Source organism: Vanacampus margaritifer, chromosome 11 (assembly GCF_051991255.1).
Source record: "Vanacampus margaritifer isolate UIUO_Vmar chromosome 11, RoL_Vmar_1.0, whole genome shotgun sequence".
Lineage (NCBI taxonomy): Eukaryota > Metazoa > Chordata > Actinopteri > Syngnathiformes > Syngnathidae > Vanacampus > Vanacampus margaritifer.
In genome coordinates this window covers 153,368-177,249 of record NC_135442.1, presented here as the reverse complement: position 1 = coordinate 177,249, position 23,882 = coordinate 153,368, and the positions used below count along the sequence as shown (strand labels likewise).

The 23,882-nt window shown below is 48.8% G+C and overlaps 1 protein-coding gene across 1 annotated transcript in view; it reads right to left on the bottom strand.

Moving 5' to 3' along the window:
* ttn.1 (titin, tandem duplicate 1) overlaps positions 1–23,882 on the bottom strand; it is a 137,152-nt gene that overhangs the window by 48,650 nt on the left and 64,620 nt on the right. Inside the window, exons 89-140 of the mRNA XM_077579404.1 lie at positions 23,259–23,558; positions 22,886–23,188; positions 22,557–22,753; positions 22,297–22,480; positions 21,842–22,144; positions 20,929–21,228; positions 20,500–20,618; positions 20,189–20,366; positions 19,816–20,100; positions 19,370–19,663; positions 18,985–19,284; positions 18,713–18,891; positions 18,472–18,601; positions 18,202–18,392; positions 17,675–18,104; positions 17,228–17,533; positions 16,965–17,146; positions 16,735–16,864; positions 16,486–16,637; positions 16,176–16,323; positions 15,937–16,102; positions 15,708–15,859; positions 15,321–15,617; positions 14,853–15,152; positions 14,460–14,774; positions 14,222–14,370; positions 13,899–14,049; positions 13,542–13,823; positions 13,124–13,426; positions 12,714–13,016; positions 12,354–12,635; positions 11,970–12,157; positions 11,780–11,891; positions 11,269–11,571; positions 10,879–11,187; positions 10,501–10,782; positions 10,086–10,385; positions 9,189–9,482; positions 6,139–9,108; positions 5,739–6,059; positions 5,375–5,659; positions 4,975–5,280; positions 4,740–4,861; positions 4,317–4,500; positions 3,922–4,197; positions 3,534–3,833; positions 3,081–3,383; positions 2,695–2,994; positions 2,308–2,595; positions 1,917–2,219; positions 1,477–1,779; positions 1,091–1,396 (exon numbers count right to left, since the gene is read on the bottom strand). Coding sequence (XP_077435530.1) covers positions 1,091–1,396; positions 1,477–1,779; positions 1,917–2,219; positions 2,308–2,595; positions 2,695–2,994; positions 3,081–3,383; positions 3,534–3,833; positions 3,922–4,197; positions 4,317–4,500; positions 4,740–4,861; positions 4,975–5,280; positions 5,375–5,659; positions 5,739–6,059; positions 6,139–9,108; positions 9,189–9,482; positions 10,086–10,385; positions 10,501–10,782; positions 10,879–11,187; positions 11,269–11,571; positions 11,780–11,891; positions 11,970–12,157; positions 12,354–12,635; positions 12,714–13,016; positions 13,124–13,426; positions 13,542–13,823; positions 13,899–14,049; positions 14,222–14,370; positions 14,460–14,774; positions 14,853–15,152; positions 15,321–15,617; positions 15,708–15,859; positions 15,937–16,102; positions 16,176–16,323; positions 16,486–16,637; positions 16,735–16,864; positions 16,965–17,146; positions 17,228–17,533; positions 17,675–18,104; positions 18,202–18,392; positions 18,472–18,601; positions 18,713–18,891; positions 18,985–19,284; positions 19,370–19,663; positions 19,816–20,100; positions 20,189–20,366; positions 20,500–20,618; positions 20,929–21,228; positions 21,842–22,144; positions 22,297–22,480; positions 22,557–22,753; positions 22,886–23,188; positions 23,259–23,558 — 15,666 coding nt within the window. The remainder of the gene's footprint in view (positions 1–1,090; positions 1,397–1,476; positions 1,780–1,916; positions 2,220–2,307; positions 2,596–2,694; positions 2,995–3,080; positions 3,384–3,533; positions 3,834–3,921; positions 4,198–4,316; positions 4,501–4,739; positions 4,862–4,974; positions 5,281–5,374; positions 5,660–5,738; positions 6,060–6,138; positions 9,109–9,188; positions 9,483–10,085; positions 10,386–10,500; positions 10,783–10,878; positions 11,188–11,268; positions 11,572–11,779; positions 11,892–11,969; positions 12,158–12,353; positions 12,636–12,713; positions 13,017–13,123; positions 13,427–13,541; positions 13,824–13,898; positions 14,050–14,221; positions 14,371–14,459; positions 14,775–14,852; positions 15,153–15,320; positions 15,618–15,707; positions 15,860–15,936; positions 16,103–16,175; positions 16,324–16,485; positions 16,638–16,734; positions 16,865–16,964; positions 17,147–17,227; positions 17,534–17,674; positions 18,105–18,201; positions 18,393–18,471; positions 18,602–18,712; positions 18,892–18,984; positions 19,285–19,369; positions 19,664–19,815; positions 20,101–20,188; positions 20,367–20,499; positions 20,619–20,928; positions 21,229–21,841; positions 22,145–22,296; positions 22,481–22,556; positions 22,754–22,885; positions 23,189–23,258; positions 23,559–23,882) is intronic.

Genomic DNA, 23,882 nt, shown 5'->3' with positions numbered 1-23,882 from the left:
GCTTTGAAAGTATGCAATGAAGTCATAGTTTAATGGGGAGCCAGCCAGTGGAGGTGGTGGAGTGAAGGATGGGCGTGATGTGATGGGAGGAGTTTTGAAGTTTATGAAGGTATTTATTGGGGAGGCCATACAGGAGTGAATTACAGTAGTCAATGCGGGAGCTAATTAAGCTGTGAACAAGAATGGCAATGGCGCGAGGGGTGAGAGATGTTACCATGTTAGATGGAAATGTGCTGGCCGAGTAACGTTATTGACATAATGTTACAATCAGTATTTAGGCCTGGAAAGAGTCACCTAAGTTACTTAACGGATTATTTGATATTCAAAGTAGCTGTTACTTTACTGATGACTGATTTCTGAAAGTAACCAAATCAGATTACAAGTGACTTTATTCGTTACATTCGGCAGCTGCAAGCAACATGAAAATGACAAGCGGTTTTGCCGTTACTTTATTGGAAGCTAGCCTTCACCCTTATTGATTGAGGGGAAGCGCTTATTGGTCAGCGAGAGCCAGTCTCAGACTACGTGAAAATGTCTTATTATTATTTGTATTTCTTGTTTCTAGTATACGTAGTCTATATGTTTGTTCCACAGATTATATCTTGTATTCTTTTCCATGTGTTTAATTTTTACTCCTTAGTCCTTTTTTTGACCAAGGACAAGAAACCTCTATTTAAAAATTGCCATTCATTTTTTCTCTTCTCTTCTTTTTATTTTTTTTTACTGCACTTAGTGAACCTACACCTAGTTGACTGTCTCTGTGTGACATATCGCTCTTTGAAACAGCATTAATGGCAGTATTCTCGCACGGAACAGACTAGAAGCGACAAAGAGCAGCAGAAGCTAAGCTTAGCCACTCCTTGTGAAGTTTGATTGAAACCAGGACATTTAATCAATCGTTCAACAAATCCTTACTAACCAGGAACGTAGTGTCGGAACTATAGTCTAACTGCCGGTCTGGAAATTGTAAGGTGTTACCGGTACCTCTGGTTCCAATTCTAAAAAACTGCACAGTCCACATGAACTTGTTATGATCCGTTATCACTTCTACACACATGAATGAAAGAACATTGTATAGAAGAAAACCTACCCATGATGTCTTTTGCAATGTGCTTGCCGGGCACTTCAACTGGTTCACTGAAGCCAGCCTTGTTGACAGAAGTGATACGACACTGGTACTCAGCCTTGTGTATGAGGTTTTGGATGGTGTAGCTGGTGTCCTGCAAGTTCCTTGGAACATTGCATCTGATCCAATCTGCTGTGTCTGTCCTCCTGCACTCCACAAGGTATCCCAAAATTGGGCTTCCACCATTGTTGGCCGGGACATTCCAGCTGAGGCTTAGGGTACTGTCGGTGGTGTCATTCACACACGGGTTCAGCACAGGGCCAGGAGGAGCTGTAGAAGTGCATTTTGTTCCACTTGTTAGAAACAAGTACCAATAAACAAAATCAACTTTAAGAAGTCATGAAACTCACTGATGGGATTTTGTGCTGTGGTGGCTTCTGAGGGCTCACTGGGTCTTCCAAGACCTGCCACATTAACAGCAATGACTCTGAATTCATATTCGACTCCCTCGCTAAGGCCTGTGACATTAAATGTCCTTTCCATTAAGGGCTTCCTGTTTGTCTTGTTCCAGTTCATCTCCTTGGTTTCCTTCTTCTCGAGCATGTAACCCAGAATGGCGGACTTCCCATCATCAGTGGGCTCCTTCCAGCTCACTGTCATAGCATCCTTGGTGACATTGGTAATCAGTGGGGCCTCGCAGGGGCCTGGGACAGCTGGTAAATACATTGTCACTTTTAGTTGAGACATTTAAATGATATGTATGTGAATAAAGGGAATATCTTCAAAATTAAAGACCAATATCCACATAACTATGCTGCCAGTACTTGCAGCAAGTAAAGGCCACACTCACTGAATGGGTTCTTGGCAATGACGGGGGCAGTGATGAGACTGTCTCCAACTCCCCATGTGTTCTCAGCACGGATTCGGAACTGGTACTCATGACCCTCGATCAGCCTCTCCACATTTATTTCAAGATTTTCACCCTTGATCCGTGAGGAGACCTGAGCCCAGGTGGCCCGGCTGGTCTCACGCTTGTCCAAGATATAGTTAGTAACAGGAGCGCCACCATCCTGCAGTGGTGGCTCCCAGGATAACTTCATTCTGTTGGCAAACACTTCAATGTATTTGGAACTGGCAGGTGGACCAGGCACATCTGCACAAAGACACAAATTCCAAATACATCATTGGTCGTCACTAATCAAAGCAAACACACAAATTGGAGAGGGCCCAAAAGTATTCACCCAAAATGGTAACATGAATGTCAGCGGTCTTGGAGCCACTGGCATTCTCTGCAAGAATGGTGTAGACTCCAGTGTGCTCCTTGGTGGCTGACATCATCTCCAGTTTGAACTGGTGTCTCTGTTGCGTGATGACCTGCCCTTCACTTGACCTCAGACAATCATCACCTCTTTTCCACGTGACTTTCGGCATTGGTTTACCAAACACCTCGGCCTCCAGGAGAACTGAGGTTCCGGCCTTCACCTTCAAACCCTTCTGCATCCTGGCATTAAGTTCTACCCTTGGGGGCACTGTAGTAAATGACAGGACCCGAGTTTATCACCCAACTTCAAGTTAGTTGGACATTTTTAAAAGGAAAAAAAAAATTCATTCAGGTGCGTCCCTCTCACCATTCTCAGCACAGACCAGTATTGGGTCTGTGGGCTCCGAGGGTTTGCTAATGTTGACAGCTGTTTTGGCAATTACTCTGAACTGGTACTGCAGGTCCCGCTCCAGGCCAGTCACAGTGTACTCCTCCCTTGGGACGTTCTGGCAAACGGTGTTACAACGCACCCATATGTCTCCAGGCACCCGCATGGCCTCTACGTAGTAGCCGATGATCTTGCTGCCACCGTCATTCTTTGGCCGGCCCCAAACAAGAGTTACGGAGTTCTTGGTCATATCCAGGACTTCTGGTTTCCCAGGGGTATCTGAGACACAATGACGTAGATGAGAAAGTGGAACAGAGGTGAATTTGTTAAATACTTGATTGCACAGGTGTTGATCAGGAACCCACCAATGGGTGTTCTGGCAGTTACAAAATCAGTCTTCTTGCTTGGCTTGCCCTGACCAGCACGATTGATGGCTGACACCCTAAAGGTGTACTCCAGGCCCTCAATCAGGCCAGCACAGGGGTACTCGGTGGTGCGTACAACAGTGTCGTTGGCCTTCACCCAGAGGAGGCTGTTTCTTTCTTTGCGCTCAATGTAGTAACCTGTGACGGGGCTGCCGCCATCACTCTCTGGCTTGTACCAGGCCACAAACATGCAGTCCTTGTTAGTCTTGTTGATGTGACAGTTAAGAGGCTCACTGGGGACATCTGTTGAAGAAAACAATCCAACATTATTTACATAACCAGCTGTACTCATTGCCCCCTTGAAAGTAGCGTAGCTTATAGCTAACAGACAATCATCAATCGATCATCAATTCATGGGAAAATGATTTCTTTTCCTGAAGAAATGAAACCTACCAAAGGGGAACTTGGCAATCATCCTATCAGACTGGATGGGGTCCGACACCCCGTAGCGGTTCTCAGCGCGGATGCGGAACACATACTCCTTCCCGGGAATGAGTTTGCCCAGCCTGCAGCTTGTCTTCTGGCCGGAGGAGACGGCGCTCACCCAGTCACCTCTACTGACATCGCATTTCTCCACTAGGTAATTAGTGATTTTGCTGCCTCCGTCCTCCAGTGGTTGGCTCCAGGACAGAGAGCAGGCATCTGAGTCAATGTCACTGATCTCCACGGGACCGCCGGGAGGTCCAGGAATATCTGCAATACGCACGGATCAACACTGTCAACTTGCCATGCAATACGTGATTTACTGCTTCCCCAGAATAGAGAAAACATGGACACTGACCTCTGATAATAATCTTGAGAGCTTGGACCACCTTTGCGGAGCTGTTTTCGGCCACAAGGCTGTACTCTCCACTGTCCGTCCTTGAGACATCCTTTATGATCAAGACACACACATTTCCAGAATGGTGCACAGCTAGACGGCTTGAAGAGACCAGTGGTACATCGCCAGACATCCACTTGCAGGTTGGAGGAGGTTTTCCAGAAACGACAGCCTCAACCCTGAGTTTGGCTCCAGCTCTTTCACTGACCATGTCTGACATTATGATCTTTGGCTCCACTGGGGGGGGGAGCAGAAAGGGGAGTCAATAAATATGAATACTTTTCATGGGAGGTGGGAACACCTTCTTTAAGCCCATTTTCAATAATTGATCATATCGATCTGATGTCGGAACTTACACATCTGTTGCTTGATCTCAATTGGCTCCCTGGTCTCTGTGAACAAGCTCAAACCCATGATGTTCTTGGCAGCCACTCTGAACTTGTAGCGCTTGCCCTCTTTCAGGCCACTGATGCTAATACTCAATCCCTTCACAGTGGTATAGGCATTCCAAACCTCCTTTTCAGGCTGCCCAGCCACCTCCTTCATAAGTGGGGTCGGTGGGGCAGCTTTCCCTTCTTCTGGGATCTGCATTTGACATAAACAGTGTGAATTCCTGACGACACACCTTAGCACGCAACACTTTTGATCACAAATCAATTTTGCAAGATCTGAACACCACTTTAAAAAAAATCATTGGCAGTATCAACAGAAAACAAAAATGCATCAAAATTACAAACCTCCACTGGAGCTGAGGGTTGAGGTGGAGGTTTGACATCAACGTACTCAATCACGTAACCGTCAATCTTGGCCCCGCCATCCCTTGCAGGCTTCACCCAGCCAATTGTGGCACTATTCTTTGTGATCTCTAGAATTTCAATTTTCTCACAAGGATCGGGTTTGCCTGGACAAAAAAAACAGGTGCTATATTATGACCATGAAAATGGGATCGGAAAGTAAACATCGGCAGTGTCTCAGGGCTCATTTGTCATTGTCAGACCAAGTAGTCATACTTACTGACAGGATCAGAGGCTAGATAGGAAGTGGGTGACACCCGGGGAACTCCTGAGCCATATTCATTGACAGCAGTCACTCTGAAGTAGTACTCTGTGCCTGGCACGAGACCGCTGACCTTGAAGGGAATCTTGTCTTTCTCAACTTCGGCTTTGACTGTTGCCCACGTCTTGCGATCAATTGCCCGCTTTTCAACGATATAGTGAGTAATTTCACTGCCACCATCAACCTCTGGAGGACTCCAAGACAGCATTGCTGACGTCTGTCTAATTCCAGAGGCCTCCAGATTCATCACAGGTCCTGGGGTGTCTGTTTAGTGGGGGGTGGGAGGGGTCAGGTGCAAGTTTGTTTTTAAGTCCAGTAAAACAAGCACAGAGTTGCGACGGCAGAAGGCATGACATACCGAGGACCTTAACGTTGACAAAAACGGCCTTTTCTCCAGCAGGACTCTGCACAGTCAAACAGTATTTGCCAGAGTCATCACGTGTGCTATCAGGAATGACCAAGAAGGTCATGGTGTCGATGAGGTCGACATGACCCTTCCTGACAACATTATCGATGCCCATCCTCCTCCAAATTACTTTGGGAGGTGGTCTACCTCTGATGGTAGCACACAGTCTGATGGGACAACCAGCTCTGACTGTTAATCCCTGTTTTAAGTTGGCATCCAAGTCGATCTCTGGTGCCTCTGTTAAAAGCAAGGTCAGTATTCATAGAAATGTCCATTGATACCATACAGAATACAGCGTAACCAAATCAATTCTCACCAAGTATCTCCTTGGGATTCACAGCTGCCTCCAGGTCACAGGGCAGGCTCAAACCCACCTGATTCTGAGCTGACACTCTAAAGTCATACAGAAGTTTCTCGTCCAGACTTGTGACCGTGAACTCACAGAAGACAAGATGAGCAGCCACATTGCAGCGTTTCCAGCTGTCATCGCCTTTCTTGCCACTTCCCTTCACCCTCATCTCAACAACATAGCCGATGATGGGTGCTCCACCATCAGACACAGGCTTGGTCCAGCCTAGAGTTACAGTGGACTTGGTGCTGTCCAGGACCTTCATGTTGGTGGGAGGTGCAGGAGGCTCTGTAAGAAAACACGCAAAGGTGAAGTTATGCAAAACCAATACTAAGAGGCGGCCAACGGAAAACTAGCGGCGGCATACCAATTGCGTCCTTAGCTGTAACAGCCCGCGAGGGTTTGCTTGCACTGCCGACGCCTATTTCATTGACAGCTTTCACTCTGTATTGGTATTCGTGCAGGGGCAGCAATCCTGTTACAGTGAAGCGAGTTGTTGGCATGGCCTCCTTGTTAACGGTGGACCACCTTACAGCATGCTCCTCCTTCTTTTCCAACAGGTAACCAGTGACTGGCTTTCCACCATCCGTGTCAGGCTCTGACCACTGCACCGTCATCTCCTCCTTAGAAATTTTGGTGACTTCTGGTGCTTCGGGCGCACCCGGGACACTAAACATTGTGCCAGCTACAATGGCCTCACTTTCCACTGCGGGGCCAGGACCCATTTTATTCTCTGCACGAACTCTGAAGACATATTCATTTCCCTCAATGAGACGAGTCACGTTGGCCTTGTTGGTGATGACGGCATTTGAGTGGACGGACCAGACACCCCTCTTGGTGTCACATTTCTCAATGATGTAGTTGTAGATCTCACAGCCTCCATCATCCTCTGGGATGTTCCACGCCAAATGGCACCTGTCGATGGTAACGCCTGACACCTTGAGATCCCTAACTGGGCCGGGTCTGTCCAATACATTGACCTTGGCATGTGCGGAGCATGTTCCTGCACTGTTTATGGCACTGACAACATATTTGCCACTGTCCGTACGCCGAGCGCAAGTCAGAAGCAACTTTGAGAAGTCGGCACCGGTTTCGATCTGAAGCCTGGGACCCTTTTTGATCTCTTCGGTGCCATCATCCTTGGTCCATTTGACATCAGGCTGGGGTTTTCCCTTGACCAGTGCCTCGATAGGAATTGAGTCCCCGGCCTTCACCACAAGGGTTCCATCCAGTTTGATCTTGATCTCTGGTTGTACAAGCTGTTCCTTGACTAGGACTTCAGCTGTGGTTACCCATTTGCTTTCACCACCGTCATTTTTCGTCTGAACTCTGAACTGGTAGACCTGGTTTTCAATGCACCTGTCAGCCATGAAGTAAGTCTCTTTTATTGCACCCTTATGAAGTCTTTCCCATTCTTCGGCCCCCTTTGGCTTCTTCTCCACGTGGTAACCCAGGTTCCGACTGCCTCCATCGTAGTCAGGCTTCTTCCATTTGAGGAAGCAGAAGGTCTTGCCAATCTCAGATATATGGAAGTCAATTGGTTCACCGGGTTTCTCAATGGGGTCAACTGCCAGCACAGCTGTCTTGGTCTCTGTGGGCGGTCCAACACCAATCTTGTTTTCAGCGCTAACACGGAAAAAGTATTCGCAACCCTCTGACAGAGGAGCCTTCATCAGGCGCTTTGTACAGTCACTGGAAACTACCGTCCATCCCCTCTGGCTTGGTTGACGGCACTCAATAATGTACTGGGTGATCTCTGTGCCTCCATTGTCCTCGGGGTTCTCCCAGGACACCATGCAAGAGTTTTTGGTCACGTAAGCCACCTTTATATTTTGGCAAGCTCCTGGTGTGTCCAGTACATTAACAATAATAGTGGCTTGTGCCTGTCCACTGCTGTTCTTGGCGACAATGGAGTATTTGCCATAGTCGGACCTGACAGCATCATTGATGACCAATTCACACAGAGGATAGTGGTTGTTCAGCACAGTGCGCTTGTCTCGGGACAAGGCTCTGGCATCCTTGGTCCATGTGATTTCTGGGTCAGGTCTGCCCTTAACTCTGGTGATCAAACTGATGATCTGACCTGCCCTTACTGTCAGAGAGTCTCGGCACGATACATCAACAACAACCTCTGGAGGAACGAGAATGTCCTTTGCCAAGATGGTCTCGCTTAGCTCCCGGGGTTCACTCTCTCCGACCTTGTTTGCGGCTCTGATACGGACCCTGTATTCCATACTTTCAATGAGACCTTGTACTCTGTAGGCACATATTTTGATCAGTTCCTTGTTGATCCTGTCCCACTGAGCGGATCCTGACTTTTGAATCTCTACAACATAGCCCAGGATAGGACTGCCACCATCTCTTGTCGGTTTGGTCCAGCAGATATCCGCATAAGACTTGCTCCAGTCCTTTAGTTTAGGATTTCCAGGAGGTCCCGGCTTGGTGATGGGCCGAGTGGCCTTGATGGGATCAGAGGTGAGGGACGGCTCGCTGACACCAGCAATGTTCTCAGCAAACACTCTGAACTCATAGCTGTTCCCTTCAAGGAGACCCGAAACTCTGTATCTGAGATCCAGCACAGGAGTTTTGTTGACACGGATCCACTTGCCTGTCATCTCTCGGCGTTCAATCACATAGCCACTGATAGGACTGCCTCCATCATGGTCAGGCAGCGACCATTGCACTGTCACAGCATTTTCTGTGATATCAGAGCACACTGGGAGGCCTGGGGGACCGGGAGGGTTGAACATGCGCTTGGCAATGGTTGGAGGACTCTCAAGCCCGGCACCAATTCCGACCTTGTTCTCGGCGCGGATACGAACAATGTACTCACGACCCTTCTCCAGGCGTGACACCTTGGCTTTGGTGCTGATACCGCTGGAGCGTACCACTGACCACGGCTCCCACGACTTCTTCACATCTTTCTTTTCAACCACATAGTTAGTGATGGGTGTACCGCCGTCATCCTTTGGTGGCCTCCATTGTATCATCATATGATCAGGGGTTACTTCTAAGATGTTGATGGGTCCAATGGGTGCACCTGGAAGATCGAGCACAGTGACGTGCAGCGCGACAGTCTTGCTGCCTGCAGGGTTGGACACAGTGAGGATGTACTCCCCAGTGTCTTCTCTCTTGCACTCTGGTATGGTGAGAGTGGTGCTGGTCCCAGTGGATTCAATGTTATAGTGACCTTCTGATGCGATTTCCTTGCCATCTGTCATCCACTTGGCAGTGGGGACGGGGATCCCTTTCATCTTGGCAGGCAGTACAATAGCGCTGCCTGCCTTAACAGCAATACCCTCAATAAGCTTCACATCGACTTCAATAGTGGGTGGTACTGAAAGACAAAAAAGGACTTGTGTAAGGCATGTCAATGAAACACTCATGTAGATATAGTCCAAACCTATGACATCTTACATGTCTTTTCCTGACAGGTGACAGGAACGCTGGTGTCAGGACGACTCACGCCGATAGCGTTCTGAGCCATTGCCCGGAAGCGGTAGGTCTTGCCTTCACCCAGACCGGTGACATGCGCCTGGTTATTGCTGACAGTCTTGTAGGGAACCCAGTCTACCTGATTCTCCTCCTGGTACTCAATGATGAAGCCTGTGATTTCACTTCCACCGGTGCGATCAGGCCACTCCCACGCTAACCACACCTCTGTCTTGTCTGCATCAGTGTGGTGTAGGTTCTTTGGGGGGCCAGGTGGATCTAAATAGTAAGGACAGATGTTTAGTCTGTTGCTCTTGATGTTACGAATCATGTGCATGATACGGTGGTGCCTTGACTTTTAATTATGGGTGCCACTTGAGTCAAGTGGGGGGAAAAATTGGAACAGTCACAGAGCTGTAACGCCCTTGCTTTGTGGCAAGCAGAGCCACAGTCTCTGATGCACTTCCAGCCGTTTATTGAATGAGACAAAGAGCCAAACACACAAACCCAGACGCCCACACACAGACTATCTGGCCAAGACGACTCCGGCGCCTGACATCACTCACTAGACCGTGCCCCATACAACCACACATCCAACACATGAATTCTATAGTATTCACAGTAGTTATACTTTATAAAACTTGTTTATTCCTTGACATTCTATTCTATTCCCTTAGTATTTTCCCACAATGTTGTGCTATTCTTGATTCAAAACACGGCAACAAATCTATATTTTTAAGGGGCGGTGGAACAAATTAATGGCCTTTCAACTACATTGATAGGGGGAAATCATTTGGGCCATGAGTAAATTGAGTTAGGAGCAAATCAAACTCAGAATTCAACGTAGCAGTGTACAGAGAAAGCACACAGCACGGCACTCACAGAGAGGATCAACAGCTTTGATGGGAGTCTTTGTGATAACATAATCACTCCTGCCAAATTGGTTTTCTGCTGCCACTCTGAACAGGTACTGGATTCCTTCCATCAGATACATGGCCATCAAACTCCGCTTCTTATTGGCTGCAGAGACCGGCACCCACTGCTCAGCAGCAACATCTTTCTTCTCCACAACATAATGGGAGATAACCGCACCGCCGTTGTCCTCCGGAGCTTTCCACGTCAGGTAGGCAGACTCGCTGGTCACCTCAGAGACCACCAAGTCTCTCGGAGGCGTTGGTTTGTCTGAAAGGGGGAAGAAAATAAAAGGAATTCAAGTTGAGCTAAAGAAATGTGCAAACTTAGGAAAAGAAATTTGAAAACAGCATCTCAATCACAAATCTTGATCTTCTTGACTCACTCAGAACCAGAACAGCAACTGTGGCCGTTTTCTTTCCGGCAGTATTTTCCACCGTGAGAGTGTAGTTGCCAGAGTCGGGGCGGACGCACTTGGGAATGAAGAGTTTGCTGCCAGAGGACGTGACAGCAACAGTGATATGAGCTGGCATTTCACCATCGTTTTTCTTCCAGCTGACGGTGGGTGTGGGCACGCCCTTGATCGTGGCACTCAAGGTGATGTCGGTGCCCAGCATGGCTAGATGGTCGCGCGCCATGTTGGCATCCAGCAGCAACTCTGGTGCCTCTGCAGAGGGAAGCAGAAATGAACTGAATTATCAGCTTACTGGCTTTCAGCATAAGTGGTAAACAAAGTAGACAGACAGAATATAGATAGTCATACCCAGTCTGTCATGGACCTTGATGGTCTGTTTGACATATGCTGGGTCAGATTTGCCTGCGGCGTTAACAGTGTAGATCCTGAAGGTGTAGTCTTGGCCGTCACTCAGGCCTGTCACTACATAATGCAGGTCAGGGCACTGCTCTGGACGCTCATTCGCCTGACTCCAGTCTATTGCACCCGGCTTCTGGTACTCTACGAGATAGCCCAATATCCGTCCTTTTCCGTCATGGCGGGGCATCTGCCACTTAAGACTCACAGAGTCTTTTGTCTTGTCGTAGGCCTCGGGGGTCACTGGAGGACTAGGCCGCACTGAAGAGAATGGAGCACACGTATGATTTGATGAGATGCGACTGCAGTACGACGAGGTCTGTTTGCTTTAGTCACACTAACCAATGGGATCTTTGGCAAGAATGGGCTTTGAGGGTTCACTCGGATCTCCGGTTCCCAGCTCATTTTCAGCCGTCACACGGAACTCGTATTCACAACCCTCCACCAGGTCCTGGACTCTATGCTGAGTAGCAGGGTACAAGTGTTCTCTTGTTGCCCTTGACCACCTCTTTGCAGTGGGCTCCTTCTTCTCCAGTATGTAGTTGGTGATGGGCTTTCCTCCATCACGAGGCCGGTTCCAGAGCACCAGTGCATTGGAAGCGTACACCTCCCTGACAGTTGGCATCTCAGGGGCCTCTGGAACTCCTGCAGACCAAAATGTGGTGATATATTTGTCATTTGAAACTTCATTTTAACCAGTGGCTTCAAAGTTGACTGTCCAATGCCAGTCATATAGTAAAGCTGGAATATTCGGTGGGACTGGTTTGAAATGTGAAATGCCTCCGAAATAAAAGTTGCATCAAGGGATTTTGTAGTGAGCTTTAGGAAGTCTTGGCCTGTGTGAAGAACTCACTGAAGAGGTCTTTGGCTCTCATCTCTTCAGAGTCCAGCGGGTCGCTGATACCGTACATGTTCTCAGCAGAAATCCTCATGATGTAGTCCCTGCCCTCTGTCAGTTTGGGGATCTGAAATGATCAAAAAACACTTGAGTGTTGCATTTACACCCTCCGAAAATATTTGAAGACTAATTCATGTGCGCCAACCTTGCATGTGGTCTTAGTGTTTGCTGAAGTGACAGTGTTCCACATTTCTCTGTTTGCGTCCCTTTTCTCAATGATGTAGTTGGAAATTTCAACGCCACCGCTGTCCAAAGGAGGTTTCCAAGAGATCACCATGTATTCACGGTGCACCTCCTCAAAGACAACCGGACCCACAGGAGGAGATGGACGATCTGCGTAGACAATGGTCACGACAGTCACTTTACTCAACCACTAATCTCAAACGAGATGAATGATTTTTAATGAATTTTTTTTTTTTAGTTGCCTCCACACACACTTGACATCGTATTGCCCCAAACATGATACCTTGGCCTTTGACAAATGGCTACTGTCAAATGGCGGTTGTAAATATGAAGTTCAAGTCCGTACCGACAACTGTGACGTTGCAGACTCCCTTCCTGGAGCCGGTGCTGTTCTCCACCACCACCACGTATCGGCCGCTGTGGTGGCGCTGTGCCTTCATCACGCCCAGCGACATTATGGTCAGCGTATTCTTGAACATGACGTGCTTGTCGGCCTTCAGCTCCTCGTCATCGCGGTACCACACGATGGACGGAGAAGGCTTGCCGGTGTAGCGACCCTGCAGTAGAAAGCTCTCGCCGACACGGACGATGAGCTTGTCACGGAAGTCCAGCTCGATAGTCGGTGGCTCTGGACCAGGTGAGGCAAAGTTAGTCAGTTGAGTTTATCAAAGGGCCTACCGGGAGAGGTTAATGACATGAAGCTTACCGAGTTCATCCCTGCAGGTGACCGGTTTGGAGCAGAATGACGGTTTACCCGGCCCAACCTCGTTGACAGCACTAACCCGGAACTCGTAGGTGTCGCCCTCCTTCAGTCCGTCAAAAGTGTACTTCCTCTCCATCAGCTTTTCCTTGGTCAATCGAGTGAACTTGTCTTTGCCAATCAAACGCGCCTCCAAGATGTACATAAGGATCTCAGAGCCACCGTCAAACTTGGGCGCTTTCCACGTAACGTTGATCAAATCTTTTGTGACCTTGGTCACCTCGAGATCCTCGGGACGGTCAGGTACACCTGAATGAGACACGCCGAGTGTTTTGTTTTATGATTCTTAGGAGGACTTGATTTGATTGCATTTGAAGGAGAGTTGTTCCTTTCATTCAAACTTGCTGTTGACTTACTCAACGGTTCCTTGATGATGAGCTCGGCTGCTGTCTCCGTGAAGGGTCCGATGCCAATGACATTCTCAGCGGCAACTCTGAAGAAATAAGCCTTGCCTGAAGTGAGGCCAGTGGCCACGGCATTCTGTCTGCTGGCGGTGAATGAGAGCGACGTCCAGGCCCTTCGCTCTGCCTCGCGCTTCTCGATCACGTAGTTGCTAATGGGAGAACCGCCATCGCTGTCTGGGTAGTACCAGCTGATCTTGCAGGAATCGTTGCTCAAGTTCTCTGCAATCATGGGGATGCCAACAGGGCCCGGAACATCTGTTGGGAAAGAATGCCAAAGGAATTGAAATGAAGCTGAATTAAGTCCAGCCCAAAGTGTGCTGACAGTTCCTAAGATCTACAACATGTCATTTGATGGTGCGGAATGTCTTACCCAGCACTTCCACGGTGATATTCTTCTTCTTCTCCCCTGCAGCATTCTTTGCAGTCAGCGTGTAAATGCCAAGATGCCTTCTTGTACATGCTTTGATGACCAAAGATGAGCTGATGGCTGTTGTCTCCACCTTGGCCTCTGGGGGTAATGCCATTCCATCCCTGCTCCAGGTGACTTCTGGCGATGGCTGGCCTGACACGTAACAGATGATCCGGATCACCCCACCGGCGTGGACCACTATCCTTTCCTTCACCGAGGCATCCAAATCAACCTCAGGGGCAACTGAAGAGAAAAGTTCCATGAAAATACAAAAGGATTGTTGGACCACAGTGCTTCTGCTCTTTACACTGCACTTACCGTTTCTGTCGTTGAGCTCCAGCATCTCAGGCACTTCACCTGGTTCACTGACACCGGCAAGGTTGAAGGCCATGACCCTGAACCTGTACTGACCGCCACTTTTCAGACCAGCAATCACAAAGCGGGTGCCACGGATTTCAGTATCCTTGGCCTGGAACACACAAAAAATGTCACCGCTGTCCATTGGAGCAGGAAGAAACCATGCATCATGATGTGTTTTGAAAATATCATCTCTTCTTCGAGTAGTTTGGAGGAGCTGCTAAACATGACTTGGTAAGAGTCAAATGAAAAAATTTTGGACCAGGTTTTTTTTTTTTTGTCACCTTGACCCAAGCCTCTGTGCCCTCCTGCTTGTACTCCACCCAGTAGCCGATAATTTTGGAGCCTCCATCCTTCAGCGGGGGGATCCATTCCAGATCCACGGTGGACCTTGTCCAATCTGATACCTTTGGTGTTGGAGGAGAGGGTGGGGCTAGGGAAAAGAGAGAGAGCATTGTTTTTTGAAAGACAAATCTACTGGTTTTGGTTTATTTGACTGCTGATTTGTCTGTGAGCGCTTACAGATGGGGTCTCTGGCAAAAATGGGATCAGTCGGGACACTGGGGAGTCCAGGTCCTGCAGCGTTGATGGCTGTAACTCTGAAGATGTACTCGGAACCTTCAATGAGTCCGCTCACTCTAAACGATTCACTCAGGCCCATGGGGCGGATCGGGTCACGGGTGACACGTGCCCAGCGTTTCCCAGTGGTCTCCTTGCGCTCCAGCCAGTAACCAGTGATTGGTGTGCCACCGTCGTCCTCGGGCTCCTCCCAAGTCACAGTCATGGAGTCCAGGGTGATGCTGGACACGGTCGGCTTCTCGCATTGGCCAGGCACAGCTGCAGAACACAAGGACACTTTTTCATGTGGTCGCAGGAGTTTGGAACTGTACCCCATGTGAGAATAAATGGACTTACTATAGAGGTTTCTGGCCACCTCTGGATCACTGTCTAGCGGTTCACCGACTCCGTACTTGTTCTGGGCCATGATGCGGAAAACATACTCGTGGCCCTCCATCAGGTTTTCCACTGTCCAGATGCGTTCTTTGGGCTCACTGGTGACGGGGACCCAGGTCTTTCTGTTCGCCACACGCCTCCAGATGACATAATTGGTGACTTTGGAGCCCCCGTCATCCTTGGGTGGCAACCAGGAGAGAGTGATCCTCTCTGCCCCGATCTCCTCAAACTTAATGGGAGCAGAGGGAGGACCGGGACGACCTGGAGGAACAACGGCATCTCATAAGGCTGCGGCATGCCAACATTTGACGACAAGGTTTAACAACTGGGCAACGAATGGTGGTCAGGATTGCCCCAAAGTAATAAAACACTCCCCAGCTTTTCCATCCCAAATCACAAGCAGACTGATGGCGCTGCCTTTGAGCTTACCAAGCACGTTGAGCCTCATCTCCTTGGACGCTTTGCCAAGGCTGTTGGAAGCCACAAGCGTGTAAAGGCCAGTGTCGGGACGCTTGCCCTGCTGTATCAACAGCGTGCAGCTGTCGTCAGACACCATCTTGTTGATATGCTCGTCGTAGCAGACCTCCGCCATATTGTCGGATTTGTGGGGTGGGGCCTTGTACCAAGTGAGCGTAGGGAATGGGCAGCCACGTATCCTGGCCACAATACTGATGTCACTGCCTTGCTCGGCCTCCATGAACTCTTTCAGCTCAATGGTTGGAGTGCCTGGAGGTGCGGTGCAATGTCACAGAATAGGAACAGCCAAATGTCAACTTCATGAAAATGAATTTTTCCACTTGTTCTTGTTGTTCTTACAGGTCTGGTCCTGAATGAGAATGGGCCCAGCAGTAGAAGATGGTCGGCTGGGTCCCGCCTGGTTGTAAGCAACCACTCTGAACTCGTACTCATCACCCTCTGTCAGGTCCTCCACCTTAAAGCTTGTGATATCAATGTCTCTTCTGTTACACCTGCAGCCAGTAGTCAAACTTTAGATTTGGGCCGACTCCATATCCAACAAACAGCTGCATTGGGCTTTAAGAGTTACCTCCTCCAGGACTCTTTTTGGGTGCCGCTGGCATCCCAGCAGAGTAGGTCAACACTATAGTGAGTGACAGGTGATCCACCATCGTTTTTGGGAGCCTTCCACGTGATGGTGACTGTGCCCTTCCTCACACTCTCGATCTTAAGCCGGGTTGGAGGATCCGGAGGATCTGAAAGCACAGGAAACAACTGAGTGGCAAGTCCCAAAAATATAGCGCCGCCTTAAACATAACACTGACGTACGGATAGGATCTCTGGCTGTGGTTCCCTCAGTGGTCGTCACGTAGGGCCCAAAACCAAACTGATTCTCGGCACGGATGCGGAACAGGTATTCCTGGCCTTCGATCAGGTCCGGGACCACTAGAGACTGCGCGGCACATGATGAATTCACCTGAGTGGATGAGATCAGGGTAGAGAAAGTTGAGTCACTCACTTTGTGTTGCGTCCTTCATGCTTTTTGGATCTAATTTGTTTTGGGTTATCAAGCACCCGGTTAGAGTCCGCATGGCCATCATTAGTTAACAGAATACACGACAGCTAAGATGTGCTTCACCTTTGTCCAGGCTTTTCCCACCACAGTCTTCTTTTCAATGAAGTAGCTCTTCACCCTGTCTCCTCCATCATTCTCTGGAGCTTTCCAGGTGAGTCGGCAAGTACCTCTGGTGACATCGCTCACCTTCGGGTCTCGAGGTGGTCCTGGAAGATCTAGAGCCCCATTGAAAAATGACATTTTGCGGCGTTTTAACAAAGTTGCTTTTAATATTGAAAAAGCAGTATGGGTTGAGGGTTGAGGGTTACGCACCGAGGACGTTGACTCGCACTTTGACTACTTTGTGTCCGGCTGGGCTCTCTGCATTGATGATGTAGCGGCCGGCGTGGTTCATTTTGCTCTCGGGAATGATGACCACGGAGGTTGTGTCGGTGGAGTGAATCTACAGTGAGGATTTTTCACAAACAGTCTAGCAATGCCTCTTGCGTTGATGTGCTTGTGTTCAAGAAAGCCTACTCTGGTCGTTGTCAGTATCATTTTACCTCTGAGTCGATAGGAAGTATATGAAGTTCATTTTTCTTTTCAGTCTCGGCTGTTCCGTCAAAGGTCCAGGATACTTTAGGCACTGGACACCCACTGATGGTGGCGGGAATCCTGATGGCGGTTCCAGCCCTGCAGCTCAGCAGGTCGTGAGCACTCACATCCAGAGACACTGTCGGCTCAACTGGAGGACAGACACAGTGGAGGATTTAAACAGCTTTGTGTGGTAAAAAAAAAAGAAAAAAAGAAGGAACACAATTCTTACCCAGGATGTCCTGAACAAGGATGTCTGCAGTCCTGGCAGGTTCAGAATTGCCTGCAGCATTCACAGCGTAGATCCTGAACTTGTACTTCTTGCCCTCTTTCAGGTCGGGGATGGTCATCTCAGTAGATGGGTGGAGTTTGTCGCCAGGATTCACCCTTCTCCAATCAGGGGACCCTTCCTCATGGACCTCAATGATGTAACCCTTGACGGGGCTGCCGCCGTCCCTGTCTGGGGGACTCCAGGTGAGTGTGACACTGTTCTTGGTCTTGTCTTTGACCCCAAGAGATCCAGGTGCAGTCGGAGGGCCTGAGCGCCAGAAAAGATCAAAATTTCATCAGGTGCAATCAATTCAACTTCAGGGCTGCCGAAACCGGCCTAAACTTGCAGCAGTTTTCTAAATCACAACATGAAACCGCTTTCCAGCTTCAGAGAAAGGTCAAGACTCACTGCATGGATCCACAGCAAAGCGGCACTCTGTGGACTCGCTGGGTGGCCCGACCCCGGCAGCGTTGCTTGCCGCCACCCTGAACTGGTATTCTGTTCCTTCGATGAGCTTAAGAACAGTGTACTGCAGAGCCTTCACGGCTGGTTTAGTAACCGGGCACCGGTTAACACGCCCCCAGTACACAGCTCCACGTTCCCTCTTCTCTAGCCAGTAGCCTTGTATGGTGGAGCCGCCGTTGTCTAGCGGAGGATCCCAGGTCAGAGTCATTGCGTTTGATGTGGCAGCAATGATCTTGGGGTTTCGTGGAGGTCCAGGAAGTCCAAATGGATCTTTGAGATCTACCTTCTCCGAGTCACAGCCGTCACTTACACCGTATTTGTTCTCCGCCCTGATTCTGAATTGGTAGCTACCATTCAAATTCAGTTTGTAGACCTGAGTGGACAAATGCCAGACCATAAGCGTATGAAGAATAGGTCACATCACTTCACCTCGTATTCCGTCGGGTCAGCGAGCATGCAATTGTATTCACCCCATAGCGACGATCAATGAGGTTAGAGGTCAGTGCCTCAAAGTCGGATTTCTTTTTGCTGGCATCCCTGTACTCGATTACATAGTTGGTGATCTCACTGCCTCCGTTGTCTTCCGGGGCATCCCAGGTCAGATAGCAGGAGTCCGCCTTGATGTCAGAGACCACAATGTTCCTCGGGGGAAGAGGGCGGTCTGCGGAGAAGAGGACATCATGTCAGGCAAGTGACATTCTGCATCGAGCAGTGCCTCCTGCCTCCGAATGTGTTCGTACCAAGGACCTCTACGCGGATGATGTGCTGAGCTTTGCCGTAACTGTTTTCGGCTACAAGTTTATAATTGCCTTTGTCCTGCCTGATGGTTTCAGCCTTGGAAATGGTTGTCGTCAGTGTCGTGCGATTCACCTGGTAATTGAAGAGTTAGCAAACAACATCCAGTGTCAGGATATTCCCCTTCATTCGGGAACATGAAATGCCAATCAAGAAGGTGTACGCATAGAAAGAATGAACTCTCACCTCCTCGCTTTCCACCGTCATCTTCTCGGCACATTTGTCTATCAACTCATCGTCCTTCATCCACTTGATTGTGGGAAGAGGAAGTCCCTTCACCTCAGCTGGGATGTCGACGGCGCCGCCTTTTTTTACAATGATGGCGTTACTCTTGAAGTACTTGAGAATTGTAATAACTGGTGCAACTGTGAAATCAAAGGGTGACACGTTTCATTCATTGCAGCGGTTGTTTTTGTTTCACTTGTCAAAACATTTGACAATTGCTTTATGCCACGTACTTTCATCATCCTGAACCTTGGCTGTCATGGGCCTGGATGGCGCACCATCCCCAACCTCATTCACGGCTTTGACTCGGAACTCGTACTCCTGGTTCTCTGTCAAGTTCTCAACGATACCGTGGCACTTGGTAAAGATCTTGCGGTTGGCCACCTCAAACTCGTTGCCGTCAGATCTCATCTTCTCTATGTAATAGCCAATGATGGGGCTACCACCGTCATTGCGTGGTGGCTGCCAGGCCAGGGTGATGGTGTTCTTGCTTCTGTCAATGTGATGCAGCTTCTCAGGAGCAGATGGTGTACCTGTAGGGAAAGACCGCAGGAAGAGTTTCAGTCATAAATGTCCAACTGTGGCAAGTCATGTCGTTTGTGGAAATTGTGGCTGCACCTTTGGGATCTTCCGCTAGAATGGGTCCAAGGTCTGCTGGAGCTCCATCTCCATACTTATTTCTGGCAATGACCCTAAAATCGTATTCTTCGCCCGCCAGCAGTCCCTGGACGTCGCACTTGCAGGACGCCACCTCAATGGGCTGGCGGAAGAGCTTCATCTTGGCATCCTTTCTCTGGACCTCGTAGCCAACGATGTCACTGCCACCGTTGTCCAGGGGATCGGACCAGGTGAGGGTGATGTTCTTCTTGGTGACTGTCACAGTCTTCAAGTCCACGACAGGCCCCGGGACATCTGCATGAAAACAAAATCCCCCAACAATATACGTCAATCGAGAGGACATATCCAGTAGTCTGGAAAGTATCTGATCAAAACAAAAACAATAAACAGCACAAGCTTCATTCTAAAAAAAAAAAAAAAAGACTCGTCAAATGAATGTCACTGACCCATGACGTCAACTTTGGTTTCGGCAGCCGTAGTCCCACTGCTGTTGGTACCTGAAATCTTGTACTTGCCATGATCCGCCCTTACTGCATTCTTGATGAAGAGACTGCTGTTCTTGCCATCAGTCTCCACTATCATTCTGTCCTTGTCAATTTCCGCATCATCTTTGGCCCACTTCACCTCAGGCTGCGGGCGGCCAGTCACCACAGCGGGAAGCTTCAGTGACTCGCCGGCCTTGATCATGACGCCATTCTTCACAGACACGTCAAAGTCAACAGCGGGAGGTTCTGAAGGCCGCAGAAAATAAGAAAGTGTCTTTTAAAGATGACGAGAGATTTCCCGACAACATGCATAAACTCTGTCTTGTGCTTGTACCTTGAGGCTCCTTGACAGTGACAGGGTCTGTGACTCCGGGGGCTCCGGGGCCCGCATCGTTGACGGCGATGACTCGAATGTAGTAATCAGTTCCTTCAGTCAGACCTGTCACTGTGTAGGTCAGCTCCTTGCACCTGAACTCCGTGCTGCGGGTCCAGTTCTTCTCCCCGGCCACCACCTGATATCATTACAGGAAGAGAGATTTAGCTCCGAATGGCTCCCGTGTCAGGGATCATCCAGAATACTTTCCGGTCATTGTAGGGATTCGTTAAGCAGCCACATGAAAAAAAATGCAACATCACCATCCTAACCTTCTCAACGTGGTAACCCAGGATGTCCCCTCCTCCATTGTACAAAGGCGGCTTCCACGCCACGATGACTGAGTCTTTCCCGGTGTCTACGATCCATGGTGTTGGAGGGCCAGGAGGTACTGAAGTAGCAGTGGGGATTGTGACCAATACAGACATGTGGTTACCATGCATGAATACAAGATTTACATCTACTAGATGTCTTGAAAGTGGTTGTAATGCTAATAAGGGCTTCATTCAATCTTGTGCTGCTGGCATCAAACACAAAATCATTATCTAGTAAGTATCACTCCCCGTGAAACAATGTTTTGTGGTACGACACTAATATTTGCATTCACAAGTAGAGAAACGTCAATAATCCCTAACAGGGCTACATATGCAGTACAGGGTTAGTTGCGGGTGGCTGCTAACTTCCACGGCCGAGTGACTTACCGATGGCGTCCATGGCAACTGTGCGGTCCGTAGGCTCACTGAAAGGTCCAGGCCCTGCCAGGTTCTCGGCACACACCCTGAAGATGTAGGTGAGTCCCTCCATCAGGCCGCTAGCTTTCACTTCCAGAGAGTTGAGGAGAACACGATTGACACGAGTCCAGTGTTTGCTGTTCACTTCTTTCCTCTCAATCCAGTAGCCCAGAATGGGACTGCCATTGTCCTTTGGCTCGTGCCAAGAAATGTGGGCGGAGCTTGCAGTGACTTCGTGAACTCTCGGGGTGTTGGGTGCATCAGGAGGATCTGATGTCAAATGAGTGGCAAAGTTAGACCAGGCTCCCTTAAACAGGTTGTGACCCGTACAAAGAGATCAGAACATATCACTACAGTTCTCAAGTCTTTTCACAGGCACATCTTTACACTTCACTACGGTTCAATAATAAGGTTGTTTGTCTTTATTCATTCAATATAAATCAATAGGAGTGTAACAAAAAACAATTTGAATCAGAAGATCGGCTTTGATGGAAAAAATGCGAGCGCATCGAATGCCACCGCACTTGAAAATATATGGCGATATGTATGAAATTGTTTTGGTTTTGGCGAGAGAGGCATCTTGGAAGGAAATTCCCCAGTTACAGGACTGCCAAGTTCTTTCATACCCATAAAAAACAAGAAACTGACAACATCATGCGCTCCCACTTTGAAATCAAAGCTCCCTTGAATCATATTGTGCCCCATGTATCGAAATACGCATCAAATTGTCTTTCATTGAAGACAGGCACGTCCCTCATTGTAAATATTCAAAGATTTGAGATTCTGATTACTTGTGTTCAGTCAAATGAACACAAGACATCGATAAAACGTACCATAAAAGAAGACAAGATATCAAAACCTTGGATTATCATAATTCACTCACCAAACTGGTTTTTGGCAACTAGCGGTTCAGAGATCAAAGGTGGTCCACATCCAAATTTGTTCTCTGCGCTAACTTTGAAGATGTACTCCTTCCCTTCGATCAGCTTGGTGACAGGGAAGCTGGCACCCTTCAAGGTGGAGGTAATGGTGATCCAGCCAATGTCATCATTCTTGTTGTCTTTTTTCTCCAGGATGTAGTTGAGGATGTCACTGCCACCGTCATCCTCAGGAGGCTCCCAGTTGCACACCACTGAGGTGTTCCGGATGTCATCAAAAGTGAAGTTGACGGGCGGACCGGGTTTGTCTGTCGCACAAAAGATTACCCATCATCAGGGCTCACTAAATATTTTCAGTTCAACTTGGTTTAACGCTCAAAGCGGAGTCTTGAGAAACGTTTATTGTTTTCTTCCATTTTTGAGACGCCATTTAGCGCGCTTACTCGAAGTTAAAACTTACCGAGGACGTTGACGACACAAGAGGCACTGGCAACACCGTGAATGTTCTCAACCTGGATGGTGAAGTTGCCGTGGTCCGCTCTGACCGCCTCTCGGATCATCAAAGCCGAGTGACCCTTCTTTGTCTGGTCCAAACCGAGGCGCTCACGCAGTGGTGTCACAAACTCTTCCTTGGCTTCAAAAACCTGGAAGAAAGAATCATACCAAGGATAAACCACAGACAGCACTTGAAACGCACTTTACTGCTGTCACCAAACCAACCTTGGCCTTGGTCTTCTTCCTCTTAACCAGTGTCACAACCTTCTTGACTGGCTCTTTGGTGACGTCTTCATTGTTCCTCATCCAGGTGACCTTCGGGTAAGGCGAGCCAGAGATGTTCGCATCGATGCGAATCTCTTGGCCATTCTTAATGCACAAGCCAGACTGCACATAGGCATGCAGGGTGACGGAAGGTTTTTCTGAAAAAAATACAAAGGAATCTCAAATTCAAGTACGAAACATTTAGTTGTGACATAACGTGGGAATCCCATCACAAACATTTGACACGTGCATTCACGTGCGAGTCGAGTGGAATTGTTTGCAAAACATACCGATGGGGTCGGCGGCCAGGATGGGTTGTGTGCTTCTAGACGGTTCACTGATTCCGGCGGCGTTCTCGGCTCGGACCCTGAACTGATATTCCGTGTCTTCCTTCAGACCAGTCACCACGTGGGAGAAACCCGGGACCAAGCTAGGGGTAACCCTCTCGTAGCGGTCGCCGTCCTTCTCCAGTTTCTCCACAATGTAGCCTTGGATGGGGCAGCCGCCGTCGTAATCGGGAGCTTTCCAAGTGATGGTGATGGATTTGGATGTTGGCTCTTGGCCTTCCACTTGGATTGGTGCATCTGGTTTCTCTGTAAAGTGGATGACTCTTTAATTCGACTTTGCACATTGGCCAAGTGGACCTCCTGCATGTTAACTTACGTTTGAGCTCCTCTGTGATGACAGGGTTTCGCAACTCCAGGTATGCTCCAGCGCCTACCTTGTTGACGGCCTTGACCCGGAAGTAGTACTCACAGTTAACATACAAGTCTTTGACCGCGCGGCTTAGAACATTCTCTCCTGACGTGACAGGCACGTAGGTCTTCTTGGAGGCTTCGCGGCGTTCCAGCGTATAACTAAGAACCGGTGTCCCGCCGTCGTCCTCGGGTGCTTCCCAGCTGATCTTACAGGAGTCCTTGGTGACATCGCTGGAGCTGATGTCTTTGCACTGACTAGGGAGCCCTGCGCGAGATTATGAAGAGGCAGGCATGAATTTCCTCAAGTGTGATCAAGTCCATCCCTCTCCACAAACGATAGCGCCACTCAATTGCTTCTCTCTTTGAAAGCCATGAATTTGCTGAGCCCTCACTATCTCAACGTCCTCCACATGAACACAACCATATTCCACTTCTTCTATCCCTCCCCTGCCCGCCCGAAGGTGTTGAGAGCCTTCAGCCACTCACTCAGCCTTCCCCCCTCCTTTGAAAGACTCACCCACCTCACATTAGAAATTCAGACCACATTCAAGTTGTTACTCAAAACACAACTCTTAAGGGGCATATTGAT